At 40.4% G+C, this 22,993-nt stretch overlaps 1 protein-coding gene across 6 annotated transcripts in view; it reads left to right on the forward strand.

The window, feature by feature from the left end:
• The window catches only part of VPS8 (VPS8 subunit of CORVET complex), a 302,825-nt gene that overhangs the window by 257,920 nt on the left and 21,912 nt on the right, over positions 1–22,993 (forward strand). For all 6 annotated transcript variants that reach the window (XM_065540320.1, XM_065540319.1, XM_065540318.1 and 3 more), the window contains one exon: positions 14,623–14,676. In XM_065540320.1, coding sequence (XP_065396392.1) covers positions 14,623–14,676 — 54 coding nt within the window. The remainder of the gene's footprint in view (positions 1–14,622; positions 14,677–22,993) is intronic.

The following is a 22,993-nucleotide window of genomic DNA, read 5'->3' on the forward strand; positions in this document are numbered from 1 at the left end:
ATAATGAGGGGAAAAAAAAAACCCATTGAAACTAACACAGAAATGACCCAGATGATAAAATTAGTAGACAAGGACATTTAAAGTTACAATTGTATTCCATATGTTCAAGAAGCTAGAAGAACAATTGCATATGTCAAATGGAAATATGGAAGTTAGAAAGAACCAGTAGAACATCTGGAGATTAAAACTACAATGTCTGAGATGAAGAGTTATATTAGATAAGATTAATAGCAGAATGGACATTGGAGAAGAAATGATTAGTGAACTTAATAATATAGCAATAGAAACTATGCCAAATCAAACACAGAAAAAAGACTAAACAGAAATGAACAGGGCTTGGTGCAGTGGCTCATGCCTGTAATCCCAGCACTTTGGGAGGCCAAGGCAGGAGGATCACTTGAGCCCAGAAGTTTTAGACCAGTCAGGACAACATGATGAGATCCTGTCTTTACAAGTTTTTTAAAAATTAGCCAAGCGTGATGGCACATGCCTGTAGTCCCAGCTGAGGAGCTGAGGCAAGAAGATCACTTGAGCCAGAAGGTCAAGGCTGCAGTGAGCTATGATTGTGCCATGGGACTCCAGCCTGGGCACCAAAGCAAGACCCTATCTCAAAAAAGAAAAAAGAAAAAGAAATGAATAGATCATTGGTGAACTGTGGAACAACTTCAAGTGGCCAAATATACATCTAATTGGAATCCTAAAAGAAGTAGGGACACAGAGTAAAAAAAAAAAAAAAAAAATCTGAAGGGACGTAATAGAGTTCTAATTCCAGTAATGGCAGAGCAGCCTATATTAGATGACTTTTCTGCTAATAATTATAAGCCCTAGGTAAAATATGAAAAAAACATTGTTTAGAGAGCAACTGGAAGCAGGCAAAAACTATAGGGAATGCAAACCTTGAAAGAAGAGAAACAAACTAGACGAGTTTTACATTTAACCAGCTTTTCTAGGGCACTTCTTGGCTTGCCATGGAGCACTGGAGAGAAGAGCTTGAATAGCAAGTCTCATTCTTACTGGGTTGAAGAAACAGAGGTCAAAGTACAAGACTACCAAAGCAGCTCTAAATTGAGGGAGAAAATCTCAGAAAGAAGCATGCCACTGAAGAGGGAGCCCCAAGTTCTCTTTGCAGTTTTCCAAATTGTGTACAAACAGACCGTGCTTCCAAAAAGCAGCATCAGGTCCTAAAGAACTAAGCAGAGATTTCAGCAGCTGCCTGGTGCTGAGTTTTGAATGTAAATGTTGCTATGTTACAGGGATTGATAAATACCTCAAATTTTTTGAAACTGCAGAAGGGCTATGGTTGAGGACTAAGGGATTTCTCAGGACTAAGGGCAAAAGCACAATAAATCCTAACAAAGCCAAAGCCCAAACTATCATAGGATCAGTAGGAGGAAGAAGGGAAGTGTAACCTATAATCAAGAGAGAAAGCATCAGTAGAAGCAGACCTATGAATGACCCAGATGCTGGAATTGGCTGTGAAGGACTTTAACATAGAAATTATAAATATGTTAAATTATTTTGTGGAAAAGATTAGCAGAATGATTGAACACATGGAGAAACCTCAGCACAGAAGTAGAAACTCTGAAGTAAAACCAAGTGTAAATTGTAGAGCCAAAAAACATATCTAAAGTGAAAATTTTATTAGATGTCCACAGCATTTTTAACGCTAAGAAAAAAATTAGTAAATTTGAATACAGTTCAATAGAAATGATAATTGTAACTGAAGCACAAAGGCAAAAATAATTGAAGAAAGTGAAAAAGCTCTCGGTGACATGTGAAACAATATCTGGAAGTCTATCATATATACAAATTATAGCTATATCTATATTATATAGATATATATTAATATATAAGTTAGATATTTATAAATTATAGATATATGTACACTATATATCTATGATATATATGATAGACAAATATATGAATATATATGTAACAAATATAGAATATATATATAATTGAATTTCTGGAACATTAGGAGCAAGAGACTGGGAGCTGGGGACATTGGACCTAATAATATCTGAAATTTTCCTGAATTTCATAACAAACATCAACCCATAGAGTCAAAAACTCAGCAAACCTCTAGCATAATAAATATAAAGAAAACCGTACCCAAACACATCATAGTCATAGTCAAGCTGCTGAAACCAAAGAGGAAGAAGAAATCTTAAAAGGAGCCAAAGACAACAATAAGAATGATGACTAATTTCTTATTTTTAAAAAAAGGAGGCCAGAAGACAATAAACTGGCATTTAAAATGCTAAAAAGTAAGTTAATATGGTGCATGTATTATACATGACATTCCTTGCCAAGACCAGCTCAGTCGTGGAGACCATAACCCAGCAGCACTAGAGGAATTAGACACACACACAGAAATATAGCGTGTGGAGTGAGAAATCAGGGGTCTCACAGCCTTCAGAGCTGAGAGCCTCAGACAGACATTTACCCACATATTTATTGACAGCACGCCAGTGATAAGCATTGTTTCTATAGATTATAGGTTAACTAAAAGCATTTCCTACAGGAAATAAAGGGATGGGCCAAAATAAAGGGATGGGTCTGGCTAGTTATCTGCAGCAGGAACATGTCCTTAAGGCACAGATCGCTCATGCTATTGTTTGGGGGTTTCAGAATACCTTAAGCAGTTTTCCACCCAGGGTAGGCCAGGTGTTCCTTGCCCTCATTCCAGTAAACCCACAACCTTCCAGCATGGTCGTCATGGCCATCACAAGCATGTCACAGTGCTGCAGAGATTTTGTTTATGGCCAGTTTTGGGGCCAGTTTATGGCCAGATTTGGGGGCCTGTTCCCAACATGTCCCCCTTATTTGTTTTGCAAAGCGATAAAAGCAAAGGCAGCTTTGCATGGTGAGCTACTTCTCACAGGAGTCAGGATCCACATCTGCAGACTATACAAAGACAAACAACACAGATTAAAAGCACAATCATCATTGAAATCACAGACCTTCCATGTATTTTTATCCATTTTAATGGATTACTAGCTGCTAATTTGTCTGCAGCTCCTTCAAGCACTCCAGTTCCTGGCATTATGCCTGGGACACTTTAAGTATTTGTTCTTTCAATTTCGTAATATCCAAAGACAAGTTTGTAGAGTGTCCTTCTAGATGCTTTTTTATTCTTTCCTAAATTTTGATCTTATTAAGAGCTATTCATAGTTTCCACAAATCCTTATGTTTAACTCCTACAACAGGCCATATCATTGGAGGTTGAGGTGCCACTATACCACCATGGTTCCAGATAATAGGAACTCTTGCCGTACTTCTTACCATTTCTGCCATCTGACCATTTTGTTCAGACCAGCTGAACACAGTGTGGCCGTGGCACCCAGACTGAGAGGTGCAATTTAAGCTAAACATCCCGTTAGGGGACCAATCAATAATGATTCCATAGGAATCGTTGTGCAGCACCTCTGCCTGTTCTGCAATGCAATCTTCCCAAACAAGTACACTGATTTTTTCTAACTGGAACCAATCCTGTTTACAAATAGGTTTTTGAGGGTGGTATGCCTCAATTATTGGAGCAGATTTATTATGGTAAATCCTGAGATCAGAAAGCATGTGTAACTGTGTCAAAGTGATTACATCCAGGTATTATTGCCAGCCAAGATTGATAAATATGCCCAATAAGTATAATTGTTCTCTGTGCCAGCCCTTGTTGAAGGAATATTCATGGCAATGGTAATCACCACTATCATAGCTACCATTAAATTACTCATTGTGACTGGTTGTCCCGCTTTCCTCAGGTTTTCTTCTGCCATCTGTGACAGCTTCTTAATCTGTCCCCTAGTAGGTGGCTGTGTTCAACGGGTGTTGCTCTTGACAGTTGGGGTCCTCCTCAGCATCAGTCTTGACATGGCTGCAACTGGGGGGTCCTCGGGTTCCTCCCAGAATCTCTTCCTTGGCATCTGGCTTATGATGAGGTTTCAGGTGTCTTAATGGTATCCAAATCAGCTGTTGATTCGGTCCTGGAGAAACACAAGCATAACCTGTACCCCAAGTTATTATTTTACCTATTTCCCAACTTTTTGTTATCAGATCTCTCCACCAAACCAGTTGTTCTGCTTCTGTCTTTGCAGCTGGTTTCTGCAGATGCTGTTCAGCTGCTGATAGCATCTGGCCTTTAGACAGGCTCAAAAAATTTAAAGTTAATAATGCTAGATTCACTTGCATATCAGGTGTCCCATAGTACCTGTTTCTCCCCCTTTTTTGTTTTTGTAACTGCTGTTTCAGGGAGAGATTCATTCTTTCCACTATGGCTTGTCCTTGAGAATTATATGGGATGCCAGTAGTGTGTTTAATATTCCATGTAGAGAAAAATGTAGGTAGAGCTTGGCTAGTATAGCCTGGGACATTATCTGTTTTAATAGAAGCTGGAATGCCCATCACTACAAAACACTGCAAAAGGTGACATTTAACACAGGCAGAAGACTCTCCTGATTGGCATGTAGCCCAGACAAAGTGAGAAAAGGTATCCACACATACATGTACATAAGCTAGTCTCCCAAATGAGGGAACGTGTGTGACATCCATTTGCCAAAGAGAATTAGGTTCCAGTCCTCGAGGATTAAGTCCTCTTGTAAAAGATGAGGAATGCACCATTTGGCAAGTTGGGCATCGCTGGATGATAGCTTTAGCTTCTTTCCAGGTAATGCTGTATCTGCATTTGAGACCAGAGGCATTAACATGGGTTAAATTGTGAAAGTGTCTAGCATTAGACACTAGCGATCAGCCATTTGATTTCCTGCAGTTCAAGGTCCTGGAAGAGGTGTATGAGCCCTAATGTAAGTGATGTAAAAAGGGTGCATTCTCCTCTTAACTACTGTTTGCAGTTGGGTAAATAAAGTCATCAGTTGTTCATCTGTATGAAATTGTAACAGCATTTTCTATTAATGTTGTGGAATGAACCATGTATGAAGAATCAGAAATCACATTAACAAGCATATCAAAAGCAGTCATACCTCAATTACAGCTATAAGCTCCGCCTTTTGAGGTGAAGTATAGGGCGTCTGAAAAATTTTACCTTTTGATCTGGAATAAGAAGCTTTACTGTTAACAGACCCATCTGTAAAAACATTCCCAGCACCTTCAATTGGCTTAAATTTAGTTATTTTAAGGAGAATCCAATTAGTTAATTTCAAAAATTGAAACAGTTTTGTTTTAGGAAAAGGGTTATCGAGAATACCCACAAAGTCAGCTAAATGGGTTTGCCAAGTAAGACTATAAAAGTTTGCTGTATTTGTGCCTTCGTGAGAGGAACAGTAATTTTTCCAGGATCATATCCATGTAATTTAACAATCCGAGTTCTCCCATTTCCTATCATAGTAGCGATTTGATCCAAATAAGGAGTTAGGGTCAGTGAATTTGTATGTGGAAGAAAAAAACATTCTACTAAGCCCTGCTCTTGGGCAATAACACCAGTAGGTAAATGCTGAGTTGGAAAAATTAGCAAATCTAGAGTCTTTTCTGGATCTATTTATTTGAGCTTTATGGACTTGCTTTTTGATTAGCTGCAGCTCTGCCTCAGCTTCTTTTGTTAATTGCCAAGGGCTAGTGAGACTAGGATCTCCTCTAAGGATAGAAAACAGATTACTCATGGCATAGGTAGGAATGCCTGGAGAAGGTCATATCCAGTTAATGTCCCCTAGTAATTTTTGAAAGCCATTTAATGTTTTCAGTTGATCCCTACGTATGGTTACTTTCTGTGGCACAATGGTAGTGTTATTTATTAAGGCCCCTAAGTAGGAGTAAGCAGTGGTAGTCTGAATTTTGTCAGGAGCTATAATTAAACCAGTGTGAGAAATCGAATTTTGCAAGTGATCATAACATTGGAGTAATATTTCTCAAGTGGGGGCAGCACAAAGTATATCATCCGTATAATGAATAATGTAACACTGTGAACATTTTTTACAAGTAGGTTCAATTGCTTGTCCTACATACGTCTGGCAAATTGTTGGACTGTTTAACATGCCTTGTGGCAACACTTTCCAATGATAACGCTTAGCAGGCTGCAGGTTGTTTACTGCAGGAATTGTAAATGCAAACCTTTCAGTCCTGGTCAGCTAAGGGCATAGTAAAGAAACAGTCTTTTAAATCTATGACTGTTAAAGGCCAGTTTTTCAGAATCATAGCAGGAGAAGGCAATCCTGGCTGTAATGTCCCCATTGGTTGTATAACTGAATTGATGGCTCTTAAGTCAGTTAACATTCTCCATTTACCTGATTTTTTCTTAATTACAAAAACTGGAGAATTCCAAGGGGAAATTGTTGGAGCTATGTGTCCATTTTCTAATTGTTCAGTAACTAATTCCTCTAAAGCCTCCAGTTTCTCTTTTACTTAGTGGCCATTGTTCTGTCCAAATTGGCTTATCTGTTAACCATTTTAAAGGTATAGGTTTTGGAGGCTTACCAATGGCTGCCATCAAAAATGATATCCTAAACCTTGGCAGGAACTTTGTCTTTCCACTTGAAGTAGTTCCTTCAAACCTTGTAGATTTTTTCCTAATTCCATACCAGGGGCATACCCCATTTCATGCATTATATGTTGACTTTGAGGGCTATATGATTGTTCTGGAATTAGAACTTGTGCTCCCCATTGTTGTAATCAGTCTCTTCCCCATAAACTCATAGGTACAGAAGTTATAATTGGTTGAATAGTCCCAGGTTGTCCATTGGGCCCTTCACAATGCACAATATAACTACTTTGATATAGTTCAGGGGCTTTACCAGCTCCAACTATGTTAAATTGAGCAGATTGAATTGGCCATGTGGACGGCCACTGTTGTAGAGAAATGATTGAAATGTCCGCTGCTGTATCTACCAAACCTTTAAATTTCTTTCCCTGAATAGTTATTTCACAGCTGGGATGTTCATCAGTAATTTGATTTACCCAATAAGCTGCTTTCTCTTGTTTATTTGTGCTTCCAAATCCTCCTGTTCATTTAATTTCACTTTTCCCCATTTCCAGATATGGCACAATCAGGAGCTGTGCTATACGCTCTCCTGGCTCTGCTTTCCAGGGAACAGAAGTAGATATAACAATTTGAATTTCCCCATTGTAATCTGAATCAGTGACTCCTGTATGTATTTGCACTCCTTTTAAATTTAAACTAGACCTTCCTAGAAGTAATCCTATCATCCCTGCTGGCAAGGGTCCACAGACCGCAGTTGGAACTTTTTGTGGGGGTTCCCCAGGCAGAAGACTCACAGCTTTTGCACAGCATAAATCTACTGCGGCACTACCAGCTATGGTGGGAGACAGACATTGTACAGGGGTGAGGGAATGGCCTGAGCTGGAAATGCCCCGGTTTGGAATGGAGCCCGGGACGGCCCCTCATGGTGTTTCCCAAAATCAGGTTCCCATCTTTATCAAACTTAGAATGACACTGATTAGTCCAATGTTTTCCTGTTTTACATTTTGGACATATTTCAGGCTCAGCAGTTTTCTTTTTTTCCTTCAACTGGCAGCCTGACTCGCTGATTTTTTCTACATGCTTTTTTAGTATGACCATGCTTCCCACAGTTAAAACAAGCTCCAGGAAACGGAATATTTCCTTTATCCACTCTCAGTCCTGCCATTGCCTGGGCTAGCAGAGTAGCCTTATGCAAATTACCTCCAATACCGTCACAGGCCTTGATATAATCAACTAAATGTGCTTTCCCTCTAATAGGTCACAGAGTAGCCTGGCAACCAGGATTAACATTGTCAAAAGCTAATAACTGCAACACTATTTCCTGAGCAGCTGAATCTGCAATCACCTTTTTAAGAGACTCCTGTAATCGAGCTATAAAATCCATGTATGGTTCTCTTCACCCCTGTTTTACAGTACTAAGGGAAGCGTATTGTTCTGCACCTGAAGTGATTTTTTCCCAAGCTCTAATGCACACTCCTCTAAGCTGTTCTATGGCATCATCCTGCATGACCACTTGTGCATCTAAACCAACCCAGCTGCCAACCCCCAAAAGTTGGTCTGCACTTATATTAATTTGAGGTTGGGCCTGGGCGTTGTGAGCAGCCTGAATGGAAGCTTCATCTGCCCACCAAGTTTTAAATTGTAAGAACTGAGCAGGAGTTAGACAAGCTTAAGTAAGAGCATCCCAGTCAGTAGGAATCATGTGACTGGAAACAGCAACATTCTTTAACAGTCCCATTAAGAAAGGAGAACCTGGTCCATATTGATTAATAGCTTGTTTAAATTCTTTGAGTAATTTAAAAGAAAAAGGCTCAAATGTAGCTATAATATTTCCTTGTTTATTATGGGGGTGTATTCTAACAGGGAACTGCCAAGCCTCTAAATCACCCTCTCTTCTAGCTTGCTGAATTTCTGCCTGAATCGAACTGAGAGCAGTTGCTCAAGGCGCTGCTTGAACAGTCACTGGGGCAACTACTTTTCACCCAGTATCCTCTGGAAAAGAAAGGTCTGGAGGATCAGACCGCTCTTTTTCTTCAAAATAATGAGGGGGTGTAGAAGGGTAGGGATGAACCTCTTCCTCCTTCCTCCTTTGCTGCTTTAGCTTTAGCTGGCAAACAGACCTGCTTTCTTACCTCTTCTGTTATTTCATTGTACTCTCGTTCCCCCTCATCATTAGTGTGAAAAGGTTCCAAGGTGGAATGAACCAGAGCCCGCTTGTCCCATTGTTACACTGATGCTTCCAAGCTCCCCTTCTTACTCACCACAGGGATTGCTTAAGAGTACTCGGGTGTCCTCCAGCTTGGTTCCACATTCTCCAGCCGTCACTCTGGCGACCCTTCGACTCAGGTTTGAGCCCCCACGTTTGGGCACCACTTGCCAAGACCAGCTCGGTCATGGAGACCCTAACCCAGCAGCGCTAGAGGAATTAAAGACACACACACAGAAATACAGCGTGTGGAGTGGGAAATCAGGAGTCTCACAGCCTTCAGAGCTGAGAGCCTCAAACAGAGATTTACCCACGTATTTATTGACAGCAAGGCAGTGATAAACATTGTTTCTATAGATTATAGATTAACTAAAAGCATTTCTTACGGGAAATAAAGGGATGGGCCGAAATAAAGGGATGAGTCTGGCTAGTCATCTGCAGCAGGAACATGTCCTTAAGGCACAGATCGCTCATGCTATTGTTTGGGGTTTAAGAACACCTTAAGCAGTTTTCCACCCAGGGTGGGCCAGGTGTTCCTTGCCCTGATTCCGGTAAACCTATAGCCTTCCAGCATGGTCGTCATGGCCATCACGAGCATGTCACAGTGCTGCAGAGATTTTGTTTATGGCCAGTTTTGGGGCCAGTTTATGGCCAGATTTGGGGGCCTGTTCCCAACAATTCCTGATATGGACTAGTCTTTATTTCATAATTAAATGCTTTTGAGAGACAAGTGAAGACTATAAATGGTCTCACTTTGGTTCAGGCCACGTTTTGCTGCCAGATGACTTTTGGTGTGAAAAATATTTTTTAAACAATCCTTTTGGTTTCAGAGCTTTTTGGATGTCAGAATTATAGGAAAGGGATTTGTGGACCCATCTTGTCTGAAGAAAAAGTAGTAATATATATTTTTAAATGGTTACACCCTTTGAAGCAGGGACTTACAAGAATCTGTCCAACAGAAATCATCAAGTTTGTGTGCCAAATATTATATATAAGGATACAACATTTTAAAAAATAATTTTTAAAAATTGAAAATAACCTAAATGTACCAATAGCCCACAGCTGATTAAATTAGTCATGGTATGTCTAGGCAGTGAATGAACTGCTTTGTAGCCATGAAAAATCATATGGTAGAAGAATATTGGTATGTCAAAGTAAACATTCATAATGTGCAACATAGATCACAAAGCAGTGATTCCAAATTTTAATAGCAGTTATTGCTGTATGATTGGATTTTGCTTTTTATTTGCCTTGTTGAAGCTGTTATATTTCTTAAATTTCCGTGACAGAACATGTATTTCTTTTGTAATCAGAAAAATTAAGACTTTTTTTTTTTTAAAGATTTAAAAAGGCTTCACTCTGTTGCCTAGGCTGGAGTACAGTGGTGTGATCATAGTTCACTACATCCTGGATCTCCTGGGCTCAAGCAGTCCTCCTACCTCACCCTCCCAAGTAACTGAGGCCTCAGGTGCATACCACCACTCCAGGCTAATTTTTAAATGTTTTGTGGAGATGGCGTTTCGCCATGTTACCCAGGCTGGTCTCAAATTCCTGGGCTCAAGCCAACCTCCTTTTGGCCTCCCAAATTGCTGGGATTACAGGTATAAGCTACCATTCCTAGCCCTATTTTAACAACAACAATAAAAGGCCTGGTGTGGTGACTCATGCCTGTAATCCCAGCACTTTGGGAGGCCGAGGCAGGTGGGTCACCTGAGGTCAGGAGTTCGAGACCAGCTGACCAACATGGTGAAACCCCGTCTCTACTAAAAATACAAAAATTAGTCAGGCATAGTGGGGTGCACCTGTAATCCCAGCTACTCGGAAGGCTGAAGCAGGAGAATTGCTTGAAGCCAGGAGGTGGAGGTTGCAGTGAGCTGAGATTGTGCCATTATACTGCAGCCGGGGCAACCAGAGCAAGACTTCATCTCAAAAAAAAAACAAAAAACAAGATGATGAAGAAGAATTCATATTGCTCATATTGCTTTTAAACTTCAGCTCAGATTGTTTCGTTAAGTCAGGAATCATTTTATTAACAAAGATCACAAAAAGTTCAGCATTATTAAGGCCCTAGCCTAGTATATCATCCATATCCCCAGATCTAGTGTCTGCACACCTGGATTTAAAGTGTCTCTTTTAAGCTTCATTGCCTGCGGCATTTCCAGAAGGAATCCTGTTAAGTGAAAAAATAAGGCCTTCCATGAGGGATGCTGGACCACTTTCGTTGCCACTTCAAGCATGTTCTGACTTCATCTCTAGAGAACAGCCTTTTCCAATAAATTGTCCACCAGCACATCTAATTCTTGGCTTGTTTCTAAAAGTCTGCAGGTTCTTTCATGAGGTCACTTTTTTAAGCTTAAATATCTACTTTGCTTTGAAAATCTGTTTTCTCCCTTTTCAAAAAGAGCATACCAGAAGTTAAAATTGGATCATTTTTAGCAAGCTGCATCGTACATCTGGAGTGAATTGAAGAGTATGAATGTCATAGTATGTTACAGCAAAGACTGTCAAGTCTAATTTTTGCAGATCTACTAAATCTGAAAGGACAGTCTGGACAGCTAGCAGTTTTGATTGTTGAGCTGAGGTGTGTTTCCTAAAGTTATTCTTAAAATCAGAGAGGTTAAACAAAACCTGCAGCGTGGTCCTACTTGAATAGCGATGCAACGGTGATAGGAAATATCTTTATCATCTATATTATAGTCTTTTATAATTAGAGTTGAAAGAGGCTTGAGATCTTGTAACTGTTTACCAGTACCTCATTCTAGTCAGATAGTATCTAGTATCCATTGAACTACTTATAGTAATAATTATATTTTGCCCTTGATATGGTTTGGCCATGTCCCCACACAAATCTCGTCTTGAATTGTAGTTCCCGTAATCTCCATGTGTTGGGAAAGGGACCTGGTGGGAGGTAATTGAGTCATGGGGCCGGTTACCCTCATGCTGTTCTTGTGATAGTGGGTGAGTTCTCATGAGATCTGATGGTTTTATAAGGGGCTTTTCCCCTTTTGCTTGGCACTTCTCTCCTACTGCCTTGTAAAGAAGGATGTATTTGCTTCCCCTTCGCCATGATTGTAAGTTTCCTGAAGCCTTCCCAGCCATGTGGAACTGAGTCAATCAAACCTCTTTCCTTTATAAATTACCCAGTCACAGGAATTTTTTAATAGCACCATGAGAATGGACTAACCCCTGTAAATTAATAAGTAGATATTCTGGTCTCTGTATATTTAATATTTTTGCTAGAATTCGCTGCTGAAACCCTGTGGGCTAGGAATTTTCATTGCAAAAGGATGTTTGATAACAAATTGAATTTATTTAATAGATATAAGGCTATTCATATTTTCTGTTTTGGGTCCATCTGTTTTTAAGGAATGTATCCTTTTCATTTAATTTGTCAAGCTTATTGGCATAAAATTATTCACAAAAGGCTCTTACCATCTTTTAAATATCTGTAAATGATGTTGCATGTTGTAATATATCCTCTTTCATTGCTGATACTGGTAATTTATAGTCTCCTTTTCTTGATCAAGCTCCACAGCAGATTATCAATTTTATTATCTTTTCAAAGAACCAATTTTGACTCTGATAATTTTCTTGGTTGTTTATTTTTATTTTTATATCATTGATTTTTGCTGCTTATTATTTACTTCTTCCCTACTTAGTTTGGTTTTACTTTGATCTCTTTCTAGTTCCCTAAATTGGAAATTTGGATCCTTTATTTTAAACCTTTCTTGTTTTCCCAAATAACATATGGGCTGTAAATTCTTCTAACCACTGTTTTAGTTATACACTTCCAATTTCTTTAAATGCTTTATTGAGGTGTAATAACTGATATAAACTGGACATATGTAAAGTGTATAAATTTGACATATGTATACATTGATGAATCTGTCACCACAGTCAAGATAATGACTCTACCCGTCACCACCAAAAATTTGCTTAATCCCTCCCTTCTGTTCCCTGGCAACCACTGATTATCTTTACAAACTAATTAAACAGTAGATTACTTTGCATTTTTTTGAATTTTAGATTAATGACACTATAAAATAGATACACTTTTTTATCTGACTTCTTTCACTCAGCATAGTTCTTTGCATGATTGCATCATGTATTTTTTTTTTTTTTTTTTTTTTTTTTTTTTTTTTTTTTTGGAGACGGAGTCTCACTCTGTCGCCCAGGCTGGAGTGCAGTGGCCGGATCTCAGCTCACTGCAAGCTCCGCCTCCCGGGTTCATGCCATTCTCCTGCCTCAGCCTCCTGAGTAGCTGGGACTACAGGTGCCCGCCACCTCGTCCGGCTAGTTTTTTGTATTTTTTAGTAGAGACGGGGTTTCACCGTGTTAGCCAGGATGGTCTCGATCTCCTGACCTTGTGATCCGCCCGTCTCGGCCTCCCAAAGTGCCGGGATTACAGGCTTGAGCCACCGCGCCCGGCCTGCATCATGTATTTTTAAGCTATTAGGTGCACAGATGGTTAGCATTGTTGTATCTTCCTGATGAATTGACCCCTTTATTATTATGGGATGACCCTTTTTGTACCAGATAGTAGTCTTTGCTCTAAAATCTAGTGCTATCGGCCAGGCGTGGTGGCTTATGCCTGTAATCGCAGCACTCTAGGAGGCCAAGATGGGCAGATCACCTGAGGTCAGGTGATCTCTACTAAATACAAAATATTAGCCAGGCGTGGTGGTGCATGCCTGTAATCCCAGCTATTTGGGAGGCTGAGGCAGGAGAATCACTTGAACCTGGGAGGCAGAGGTTGCAGTGAGCCAAGATCATGCCATTGCACTCCAGCCTGGGCGACAGAAGTGAAACTCTGTCTCAAAAAAAATAAATAAATCACATGCACACGTATGTTTATTGCAGCACTATTCACAATAGCAAAGACTTGGAATCAACCCAAATGTCCATCAGTGACAGACTGGATTAAGAAAATGTGGCACATATACACCATGGAATACTATGCAGCCATAAAAAAGGATGAGTTTGTGTCCTTTGTAGGGACGTGGATGCAGCTGGAAACCATCATTCTCAGCAAACTATCGCAAGAACAGACAACCAAACACCGCATGTTCTCACTCATAGGTGGGAACTGAACAATTAGATCACTTGGACTCGGGAAGGGGAACATCATACACCGGGGCCTATCATGGGGAGGGGGGAGGGGGGAGGGATTGCATTGGGAGTTATACCTGATGTAAATGACGAGTTGATGGGTTCTGACGAGTTAATGGGTGCAGCACGCCAACATGGCACAAGTATACATATGTAACAAACCTACACGTTATCCACATGTACCCTAGAACTTAAAGTATAATAATAAATAAATAAATAAATAATTTTTAAAAATCTAATGCTATCATGGTATATTGTCCTCATCCTTTTCCTTTTAACCTATTTGAGCCTTCATATTTAAATGGTGTTTCTTGTAGGCAGCATGTAATTGGCTCTTTTTCATTTATCTAATCTGAAATCTCTGTATTTCAGCTTTTCAAATATTTAAAGATATTTCTGTACCATTATCTTTTCTTCCTTGGACTAAACGTCGTCTTATTATGGTTTGGCTGATACTTTTTCTAAATCCTTCACTATTATCAAACTCTTCTGTCCATGCTTTGCTTCAAAGGGATATTACATCACAATAGAGATTTTGAGTCACCTTCTGCAAGAAATGCTGATCATTTATTACTTCATTTGCTTAACATGATCACCAAAGATCTATTTAGTCCCTCACCATTTGGTTAAAACCCATCTAGACCATCTGTCCCACTTTTCTTACCCAAATCATATTTTTTTCTTGGGTCACTACTGATTTTTTGATCTCCAGAAAAATTTCAAGGGGGCGTAAGAAAACATCTATTAATCAATTAATTTCCTCTGGAAATATCTGTTTTATCTTAGTTGTACCAATTCTAGTTGAATTATTTTGAATGTGGGTCAAACAAAACTAGACTGTAACTGAAAGGGTATTAAAATGTTTGCCTTTTTCTTCCAGGTAAAAATATCTCCATCATATCATCAGTCCAAAGGGGATCCCACTGCTAAGAAGGTGAGTTTGTTTTAATAAAGGCAAAAAAACAGTTCCTCTTCTGCATGTTTATTCTCCTATGTGGAACAATATTCTCAACATGGCAATGATTTTTTAATCATCTTAATGCTCTCCAGGGTTATTTCTGATTAGATGCTTTAATGACATGTCTCCAGGCCCTCTTGGCTCCTTCAGAGAAGCCAAGTTGGGTTTTGACATCAGTCTCCTAGCAACTATCCGTTTCTAGAATTTCCATCTTCTATACCAGGCATGGTATCATGGTAGCAGGTGAAAGGTATTCAGAGGAAAGCTATATAGTTTGTCTTAATAATGTGCTTTACTTCGGCCGGGTGCAGTGGCTCACACCTGTAATCCCAGCACTTTGGGAGGCTGAGGTGGACGAATCATCTGAGGTCAGGAGTTCAAGACCAGCCTGGCCAACATGATGAAACCCCATCTCTACTAAAAATAGAAAAGTAGCTAGGCGTGGTGGTGCATGCCTGTAATCCCAGCTACTCCAGAGGCTGAGGCAGGAGAATCACTTGAACCCAGGAGGCAGAGGTTGCAGTGAGTCGAGATTAAGCCACTGCACTCCAGCCTGGGCAACAAGAGTGAAACTCTGTCTCAAAAAAAAAAAAAAAAAAAAATGTGCTTTACTTCTACAGAGCTGTGCCTAAAAAAACTGGCCTGAGATATTAACAGCACATGAGAAGGTCTTCAATAAATACTGGCAGAAGAGAGCTCTCATGTGTGCCGCTTCAGTTCCTGACTGTAAGCTTTGTGACCACAGATAGGGTCTGACTGTTTTACACTCTATCTGAGCAATGCATAGATGATGTCAAGAGAACCACTAAAATCTTTTCCTTTATCCGGCTGCAAAAGTGCGGTTGAAACATGGTAAACAAATTGACATTTCTGCTCGTTTCTTTCATCATTTTTCTTTCTCTAATAGTCAAAGTGTTTTTTTTCCTTGCCCTTTTTTACCGTTTCAGCCAGCATCCGTATCAGTGAAGGACTATAGAACAAAAATAACCACCTGCTGGCTCTGTTGACTAACAGCAGGTTTTAGCTTCAAAGCAATGTTCCAAAAATGGGTCCCCCTCCTCTGACTTCAGAATCCCCTGAGACTTTTTCAGAAGAGAAGAGTCTAAAAACAAAATATGTTGTCTGAAAAGGCCTATAACACACTGCACATAAAAATCCTCTTTCACGCTTGTCAAGGCAGTAGGGGCAGGCGAGACTGAGGCAGTGACTGTTGATACTTAGAACCATCACACTGTAACGCGAAGAGTGGGGGGAGCCTGTCATTTTAGTCTCGCTCAGTAAATAGATGAGGAAATGGGAATCCAGAGGGATTCCAATTTTTTGTCTTGGCTCTCCAATGTTAGCTATGGAATACACTTCTAACATAGTGATGTCAAGCATGTGCTTTGGATACCACCAGACTTGGGTTCAAAGATTTACTCTTCTACTTATTTATCTGAATGACCTTGTGTAAATTGGCCCCTCTGTTTCATCTTATGTAAAATGGTGATGCTACTCTCAGAATTGTCCTGAAGATTAAATGAAATACTCTACTGTTTAAGAGTCTAACATTGTGTTTGACATATAGTAAGTACTCAAGCTGTTGTTGACACTAGTATTAAAATGCAGGTCTCCCGCCTCCTAATCAGATGTCCTCTTACTTTATCATGCTGCTTGTATAATATTGTTCATTCAGCAAGTATAGTCTACCCTTCACATTTGTGGGTTCTGCATCTGTGGATTCAACCAACCACAGATTGAAGATATATGGGGGGGGGAATGATAAAAAATAATGATACAACAATAAAAAAACAGTACAACTATTTACATTGTATTAGGTATTATAAGTAATCTAAAGATGATTTAAAGTATATGGGAGGATTTACACTGGTTATATGCAAATACCATGCCATTTTAAAGGACTTGAGCATCCATGGATTTTGGCATCCACAGGAGGTCCTGGAGTAAATTCCCCACAGATACCAAGGGATGACTATTTCTTTCTTTCTTTTTTTTTTTTTTTTTTTTTTTGAGATGGAGTTTCCCTCTGTCGCCTAGGCTGGAGAGCAGTCGCACGATCTCAGGTCACTGCAACCTCCACCTCCTGGGTTCAAGCGATTCTGCTACCTCAGCCTCCTGAGTAGCTGGGACTACAGGGATGCACCACCACACGCAGCCAGTTTTTGTATTTTTAGTAGAGATGGGGTTTCACCATGTTGGTCTCGAACTCCTAACCTCATGATCCGTCTGCCTTGGCTTCCCAAAGTGCTGGGATTACAGGTGTGAGCGACTGTCTTTTTTTTTTTTTTTGAGACAGAGTCTCACTCTGTTGCCCAGGCTAGAGTGGAGTGGCACAATCTCAGTTCACTGCAACCTCCGCCTCCTGGGTTCAAGGATTCTCTTGCCTCAGTCTCCTGGGTACCTGGGACTGCAGGCACCCACCACCACACCCAGCTAATTTTTTTGTATTTTCAGTAGAGACAGGATTTCACCATGCTGGCCATGATAGTCTCAATCTACTGACTTCATGAGCCACCCGCCTTGGCCTCCCAAAGTGGGATTACAGGTGTGAGCCACCACGCCCAGCCAGCTGTATTTTGTTACACTGGTTACTGAGATAAACAGTGGACTAGAGATGAGGTCCTGTTCTCAAAGGCCTCAGCATTTATTGAGAAAAGTAGACAGGTAAACTGACAGTTACCATACACCTTGACACATACCATGGAAGGTGCACAGGGTTCTGTGAAGGCGCTAAGGAAAGGCCCTATTCTGAGATGACTAGGCTAACTTAGTGCAGTTCTTACGTTCTTTATGGCAGAAACCTCCATGAAGAACTTTGAGGAATGGTTAGCTGCTCCCCTACAACACTGTTACCACGTTAGAGTGACAGCAAATTCTGCCGTGTATATAGGCATTTATTAAATAAATACTCATTTAGAAATAGGTTCTGCAACCTATTTTTCAAACTGAGTAATGTCCCAGCTCTTTGTCATTTTAGGTGTCTGACCTCTTGTAAGGGATGTGACATTACAGAAGCAAGATTCTGTTACTCAGAATCGGCATCAGGCAAACAGACGCTTCCTAAGCCAATGACTGCACACAAGTGGCCCGGGCAGCATTCCTTTGTGATCAGATGCAGACTTATTCCTGGTTTATGCAAAAGTTGGGACTATCTCTAAAATATTTTATTCAATATACATATCTCAGATACCTTTTACTTTATCAATGAGAGTCCATTTCCAATATTCACGATGGTGGTTAACAGGTCATTACTTTCACCAATAAAAATATTTCCATTTTTAAGCTAATGAGCCAAGTCTTAGTGTTGGTGAACATAGAATAGCTGAAGAGCTTTTTTTAGTGGCTGCCTTGTGGAGTTCATGTTAGCTGGCCTCTTCTGAAATACAGATTCTTAATTTGGGCCATGACCATTCCTGTGTTGAAGCCCAAAAGTAAATAGCACATACTTACTATCACGCTGTTTATGCCGTCTATCCTTACTTGAAAATATATATCATAGTGGGTGGCCATTCCAGATTAGGGGTCAGGAAAGGCTTCCCCTCAAAGGTAAAGTTTGACCTAGTCTTAAGAAACAAGGGAAATGATAACCTAGGCAGATGGAGGTGAATATAACACATTGTAGGAAATGGGAGTGGTTCTGCATGTCTTCAATATAATATGAAAGCATGGAGAAGTCTGGTAAAAGATAAATAGGGATTCAGACCACAAAGAACCCAAGTCTGTGAAGTTTGCTTTCTATCTTGACGATAAGGTTTCCAGCAAAGGTAAGATTAAAAGCAGAAAGACCAATTAGAAGAGTAAGATATTTGTCCAGGCAAGAAAAAAGGTCCTAACCCTAGGCTATCTTAATGGAGTAAAGAGATTAGATGGATTCAAATATTAGCTATTTTTTCTCTCAGAAAACCCTGACACTCTCCTTAAATCTGAGTAAGTGTCCTTCCTTCCCTGAGCTCATAGCACCCTGAATTAGTCCCTACCAATACCTGGATGGGTTGAGGTTGCCTCTCTACCTAATGCCCATCTCCCATTAGGCCATATGCCTCGTGAGGGCAGAGCGGTAACCATGTCAGTCTTGTTTACAGGTTGTATCCTTAAGTGTAGAACAAAGTAGTCACTCGTTCGTTGTTGAATAAATGAGAGATATACGAAAGAGATTTCATAGGACTCCGTGGCTGTTTATGAGAAGTGAAGGGGAAAAGAAATTTCTGGCTCTGATGACTAGAGGAAAAATAAATGAAACATCATTATTGTTTCACGCTTGTCTCCCAGGCATGGCCAGTTCCTTATTTGAATCAGCAGTACTCGAAGAGAGATTTACCTGAAGATCAGTGTGAAACTCAACACCTAATTATTACTTCCTTAGTTGGGTATATATTTTTGTGTTGATATGCTTGTATGCTCATGTACATCTATGTATATATTCTGGTTCTTATCCTTGAGCTACAGTCTCTCTTCCCAAAGTTGCATTGACAGATGGAAGCAGCAGTAGTGTCTGTTGAACAGAGTGACTGCCAAAGTGACATGTGTAGGAAACACAAAGGAAGCAGTAATGTTCTTGATTTAGCTAAAAAGTCTCTGTTGACCGATAACTGAAGGAAGTGTTTGGTGACTCTGCTGTCAATATTGGCCCTGCCAAGAGCTGGATTCAAGTGCTAAGGAAACCAGAGTCATGTTCTGTAGGACTCTGCTCACTTCCTGGGGCTTCTTTTTAGGTATTTCATGTAGGAGTCACTCTGTAGAATGTCACTGTTCCACTCTGCCGCTGCATGTCAGAGTGTGCATCACATTCCACAACATGGATCTTTTTTTCTTTTTCTTTTTTTTTTTTTTTTTGAGATGGAGTCTCACTCTATCACCCAGCCTGGAGTGCAGTGGTGTGATCTTGACTCACTGCAACCTCTGCCTCCCAGGTTCGAGCAGTTCTCCTGCCGCGGCCTCCCGAGTAGCTGGGACAAGCACACGCCACCACACCCAGCTAATTTTTTTGTATTTTTAGGAGAGAAGGGGTTTCACCGTGTTGGCCAGGCTGGTCTCAGACTCCTGACCTCAACTTCCCAGAGTGCTGGGATTACAGGCATGAGCCCCCATGCCTGACCCACAACATGTATCTTTTTACTAGCATTTTGCATTATAGATATTCTTTACAAAAGCTTTAGATTGGCAATATTTATTGTATATAAAATTGGTATATATTTACTTTATATAAAATTTCTTCTTAGTGGGCTCTAATTGATAGTTTCAGTAACGGAGTTGGAAGATACACATGGTTCCTTAGGACCTTTAGTATTTGATCATGTATGACCAGAAATTTAAAAATCAGGAATCATTGCCTTCAGATAAAAATTGACATAAAACCCATTGCAGTGAATTCCCCAGGATAGATCCAAATGGAGGTGTTGACAGTGTTTAAGGTAGGTCAGAAGAGTTAGTTCGGGGCAGCATCAGACACCACTCAGCTATGATGCATCTCTTCTTGACTACCAAAGAAACACCAACCAAGAATTTTCACAGAAAAGTTGGGTCTGTTACATTTACGATAACTAGAGAAAGCATTTTGTCTTATGTCTTGATCACAGGTACATGGTTACTTCTCTGAGCAACTCCTGGTTTTAGATCGGCTTTCTCTGCCAGTGTGTCTGCAGAAGCTGAGGGGCCAGGTGCTCTGGCTGAAGACTATCCTCAGGCTGCTGGTGCCACTGGAGGTTCTCCTCCAGTGTTCTCCTCAAAGTAACTTCTTCCAGTTAGGGACAATGCATAGGGAATGAGACAGTGGAAAGCCTTTCCAATAGTTCTGTGAATCCATTCAGTAGATACTCCGCAAGCCTCTGTTAGGTGCCAGGGTTCAGAGGGACAAAGGACAGTGAAGAAATACAGTTCCCTCTCTCAGCACATTTACATGTTAATGGTGACTGAACTGGTAGATGTCATAGCCAAGCCTCTCAGAAGTTGATTTTCAGTTTGTTAAGTATTCAGGTAGGTTATAAGAATTTGGAGCTGATTTTTGGAGTTTTTTAAGAGACAGTGTCTCACTGTGTTGCCCAGGCTGGAGTGCAGTGGCACAGTCATAGCTCACTGCAGCCTCAGACTCCTGGGCTCAAGTGATTGTCCCACCTCAGCCTCCTGAGTAATTGGGATTATAGGCATGAGCCACCATGCCTGGCTGTGTTTTTTTTTTTTTTTTTTTTTTCGGTGGTTGTTCCAGGTGTTCTTACGAAGTAAGGTTTTTATAACCAATTCCCAGTCTTGCTGCTCATGTCAGCAATATAGACAGCTATACTTGCTCATAATTTTTGTTGAATTACAGGTTGGCTTTTTTTTTTTTTTTTTAAGGGAAAAAGCCTCACAAAGGCCACTGTTTCCATAACAACCGGAAAAGCTGGCCACAGTGTCTCAACTGACTGGCCCTAAGAATGGCTGGTTGGTAGTTTCACAAAAGTCAAGGGAAACATGAAATGAAGAAAACACTGAGATAGATGCAGCATTTTCTAGCCATCATTTGATGGAGGCTTAAATAAAATAAAGATACATTCACCTTTTGATGCCTCACCCTTAACTCTTTCCTGCAAAGATGCGAGTTCTCATAAACAACAAAATGATAGCCCTTGATGGATATAGATGCTTCTTCTCTAGAGTATTTGTCTTAATAGGACTCCAAATATGACTTCATTGCCTCTACTGAGCACCCCCGCAATTAACGGAAACAGAGAACATGATTCAATCTTTGTTTTTGTATTAGTAGAGTTGAAAACCTCAGCAAGACAGATGCCTTTTTATGGATGTGAAGAAGCTGGAGTCTAGTTGCCTTTAGACACCTGGAGGGCAGTGATCTGGAGGACAGTAACTGGAAGAAAGCATAGGTATCCTTAATTGTTGAGAGGACAGAGCTGGTACCTGTGGGTAGCTACTGTGTGAATGGAAATGTCAGCTTGGTATGAGAATTTCATAATGGCAGAACAAGCTATCTTGAGTGACACTACATTACCTACTACTAGAGGTGTTTGGTCAGTGACAGGATATCTATTGCTCAAAGCTCCTGCCATTGGTCAGAGTTGGGACTAGTTGATTTTTAGATCCCTTGAAGCATTAAAATCTTACAAGCCTATAATTGTATTAAAAACAAGTTGCAGCCGGGCTCGGTGGCTGATGCCTGTACTTCCAGCACTTTGGGAAGCCGAGGCGGGCAGATCACGTGAGGTCAGGAGTTCAAGACCAGCCTGACCAACATGCTGAAACCCTATAATTACTAAAATTACAAAAATTAGCCAGGCGTGATAGTGGGCACCTGTAATCCAGGCTACTCAGGAGGCTGAGGCAGGAGAATTGCTTGAACCCGGGAGGCAGAGGTTGCAGTGAGCTGAGATCACGCCATTGCACTCCAGCCTGGACAACAGAGTAAGACATTGTGTTTTTGTTTTTGTTTTTTTTTAAAACCAAGTTGCATGTTCACTGATGTGGTGAATGATTTTAGTTAAAACTAACTAAACAGCCTAAACTAATAGAATGTATTGTCTTTCAAAGAAAAATCTGGATTTATGTAAGAAGAGACTTGATTCAGAAGAATCATTGCAGTAGAGGTGAGGGGGCTATTGCAGTAAGGGGAACGCTCCAACCATAAGATCTGCAAGGGTCTCAAAGATCACACAGAAAGGAAATTTATTTCCTAAGAGGGGGTGGGTAAATAATGCTAGAAAGAACCAGGTGTGAAGGAGTGGGTGGAGGGAATGGACAGCTGATCAGAGGTGCTTTTCCTTGTGGTCAGCTGATTCTCAGAAGCAATTTTCAAAGGAGAGATTCTATACTCTGGGTCAGAGTTCAGGGGCTTGGGGAAAGGAAAAAAGCTTAACCAAAATTTGGTTGTCCAGTAAGCATTTTGATTTTGTTAATAATTTTTGTAATTAATAGCCTTTATTTTTTAGGAGTACTGTAGTTTTAGGTTTACAGAAACGTAGAGCAGTAAGCACAGAGTTCCCATATGTTCACTTTCCCTCCCCATCCCCACAGTTGCCCCTGTTACTAACATCTTGCATCGATCTGATACACTTGTTCTAATTGATGAGGCAATATTAATACGTTATTATTAACTAAAGTCCATGGTTTACATTAGGGTTCACTCTTTCTGTTGTATATTCTGTGAGTTCTGATAAATGTATAGTGAAATGTATCCACCATTACACCATCATACAGAATAGCTTCGCTGCCCTCCAAATCCCTGTGCTCCACCTATGTATCCTGCTTTCTCCCCAAACTTTCGGCAACTACTAATCCTTTTACTGTATCCATAGTTTTGCCTTCT

The sequence above is a fragment of the Macaca fascicularis genome, chromosome 2, assembly GCF_037993035.2.
Source record: "Macaca fascicularis isolate 582-1 chromosome 2, T2T-MFA8v1.1".
NCBI lineage: Eukaryota > Metazoa > Chordata > Mammalia > Primates > Cercopithecidae > Macaca > Macaca fascicularis.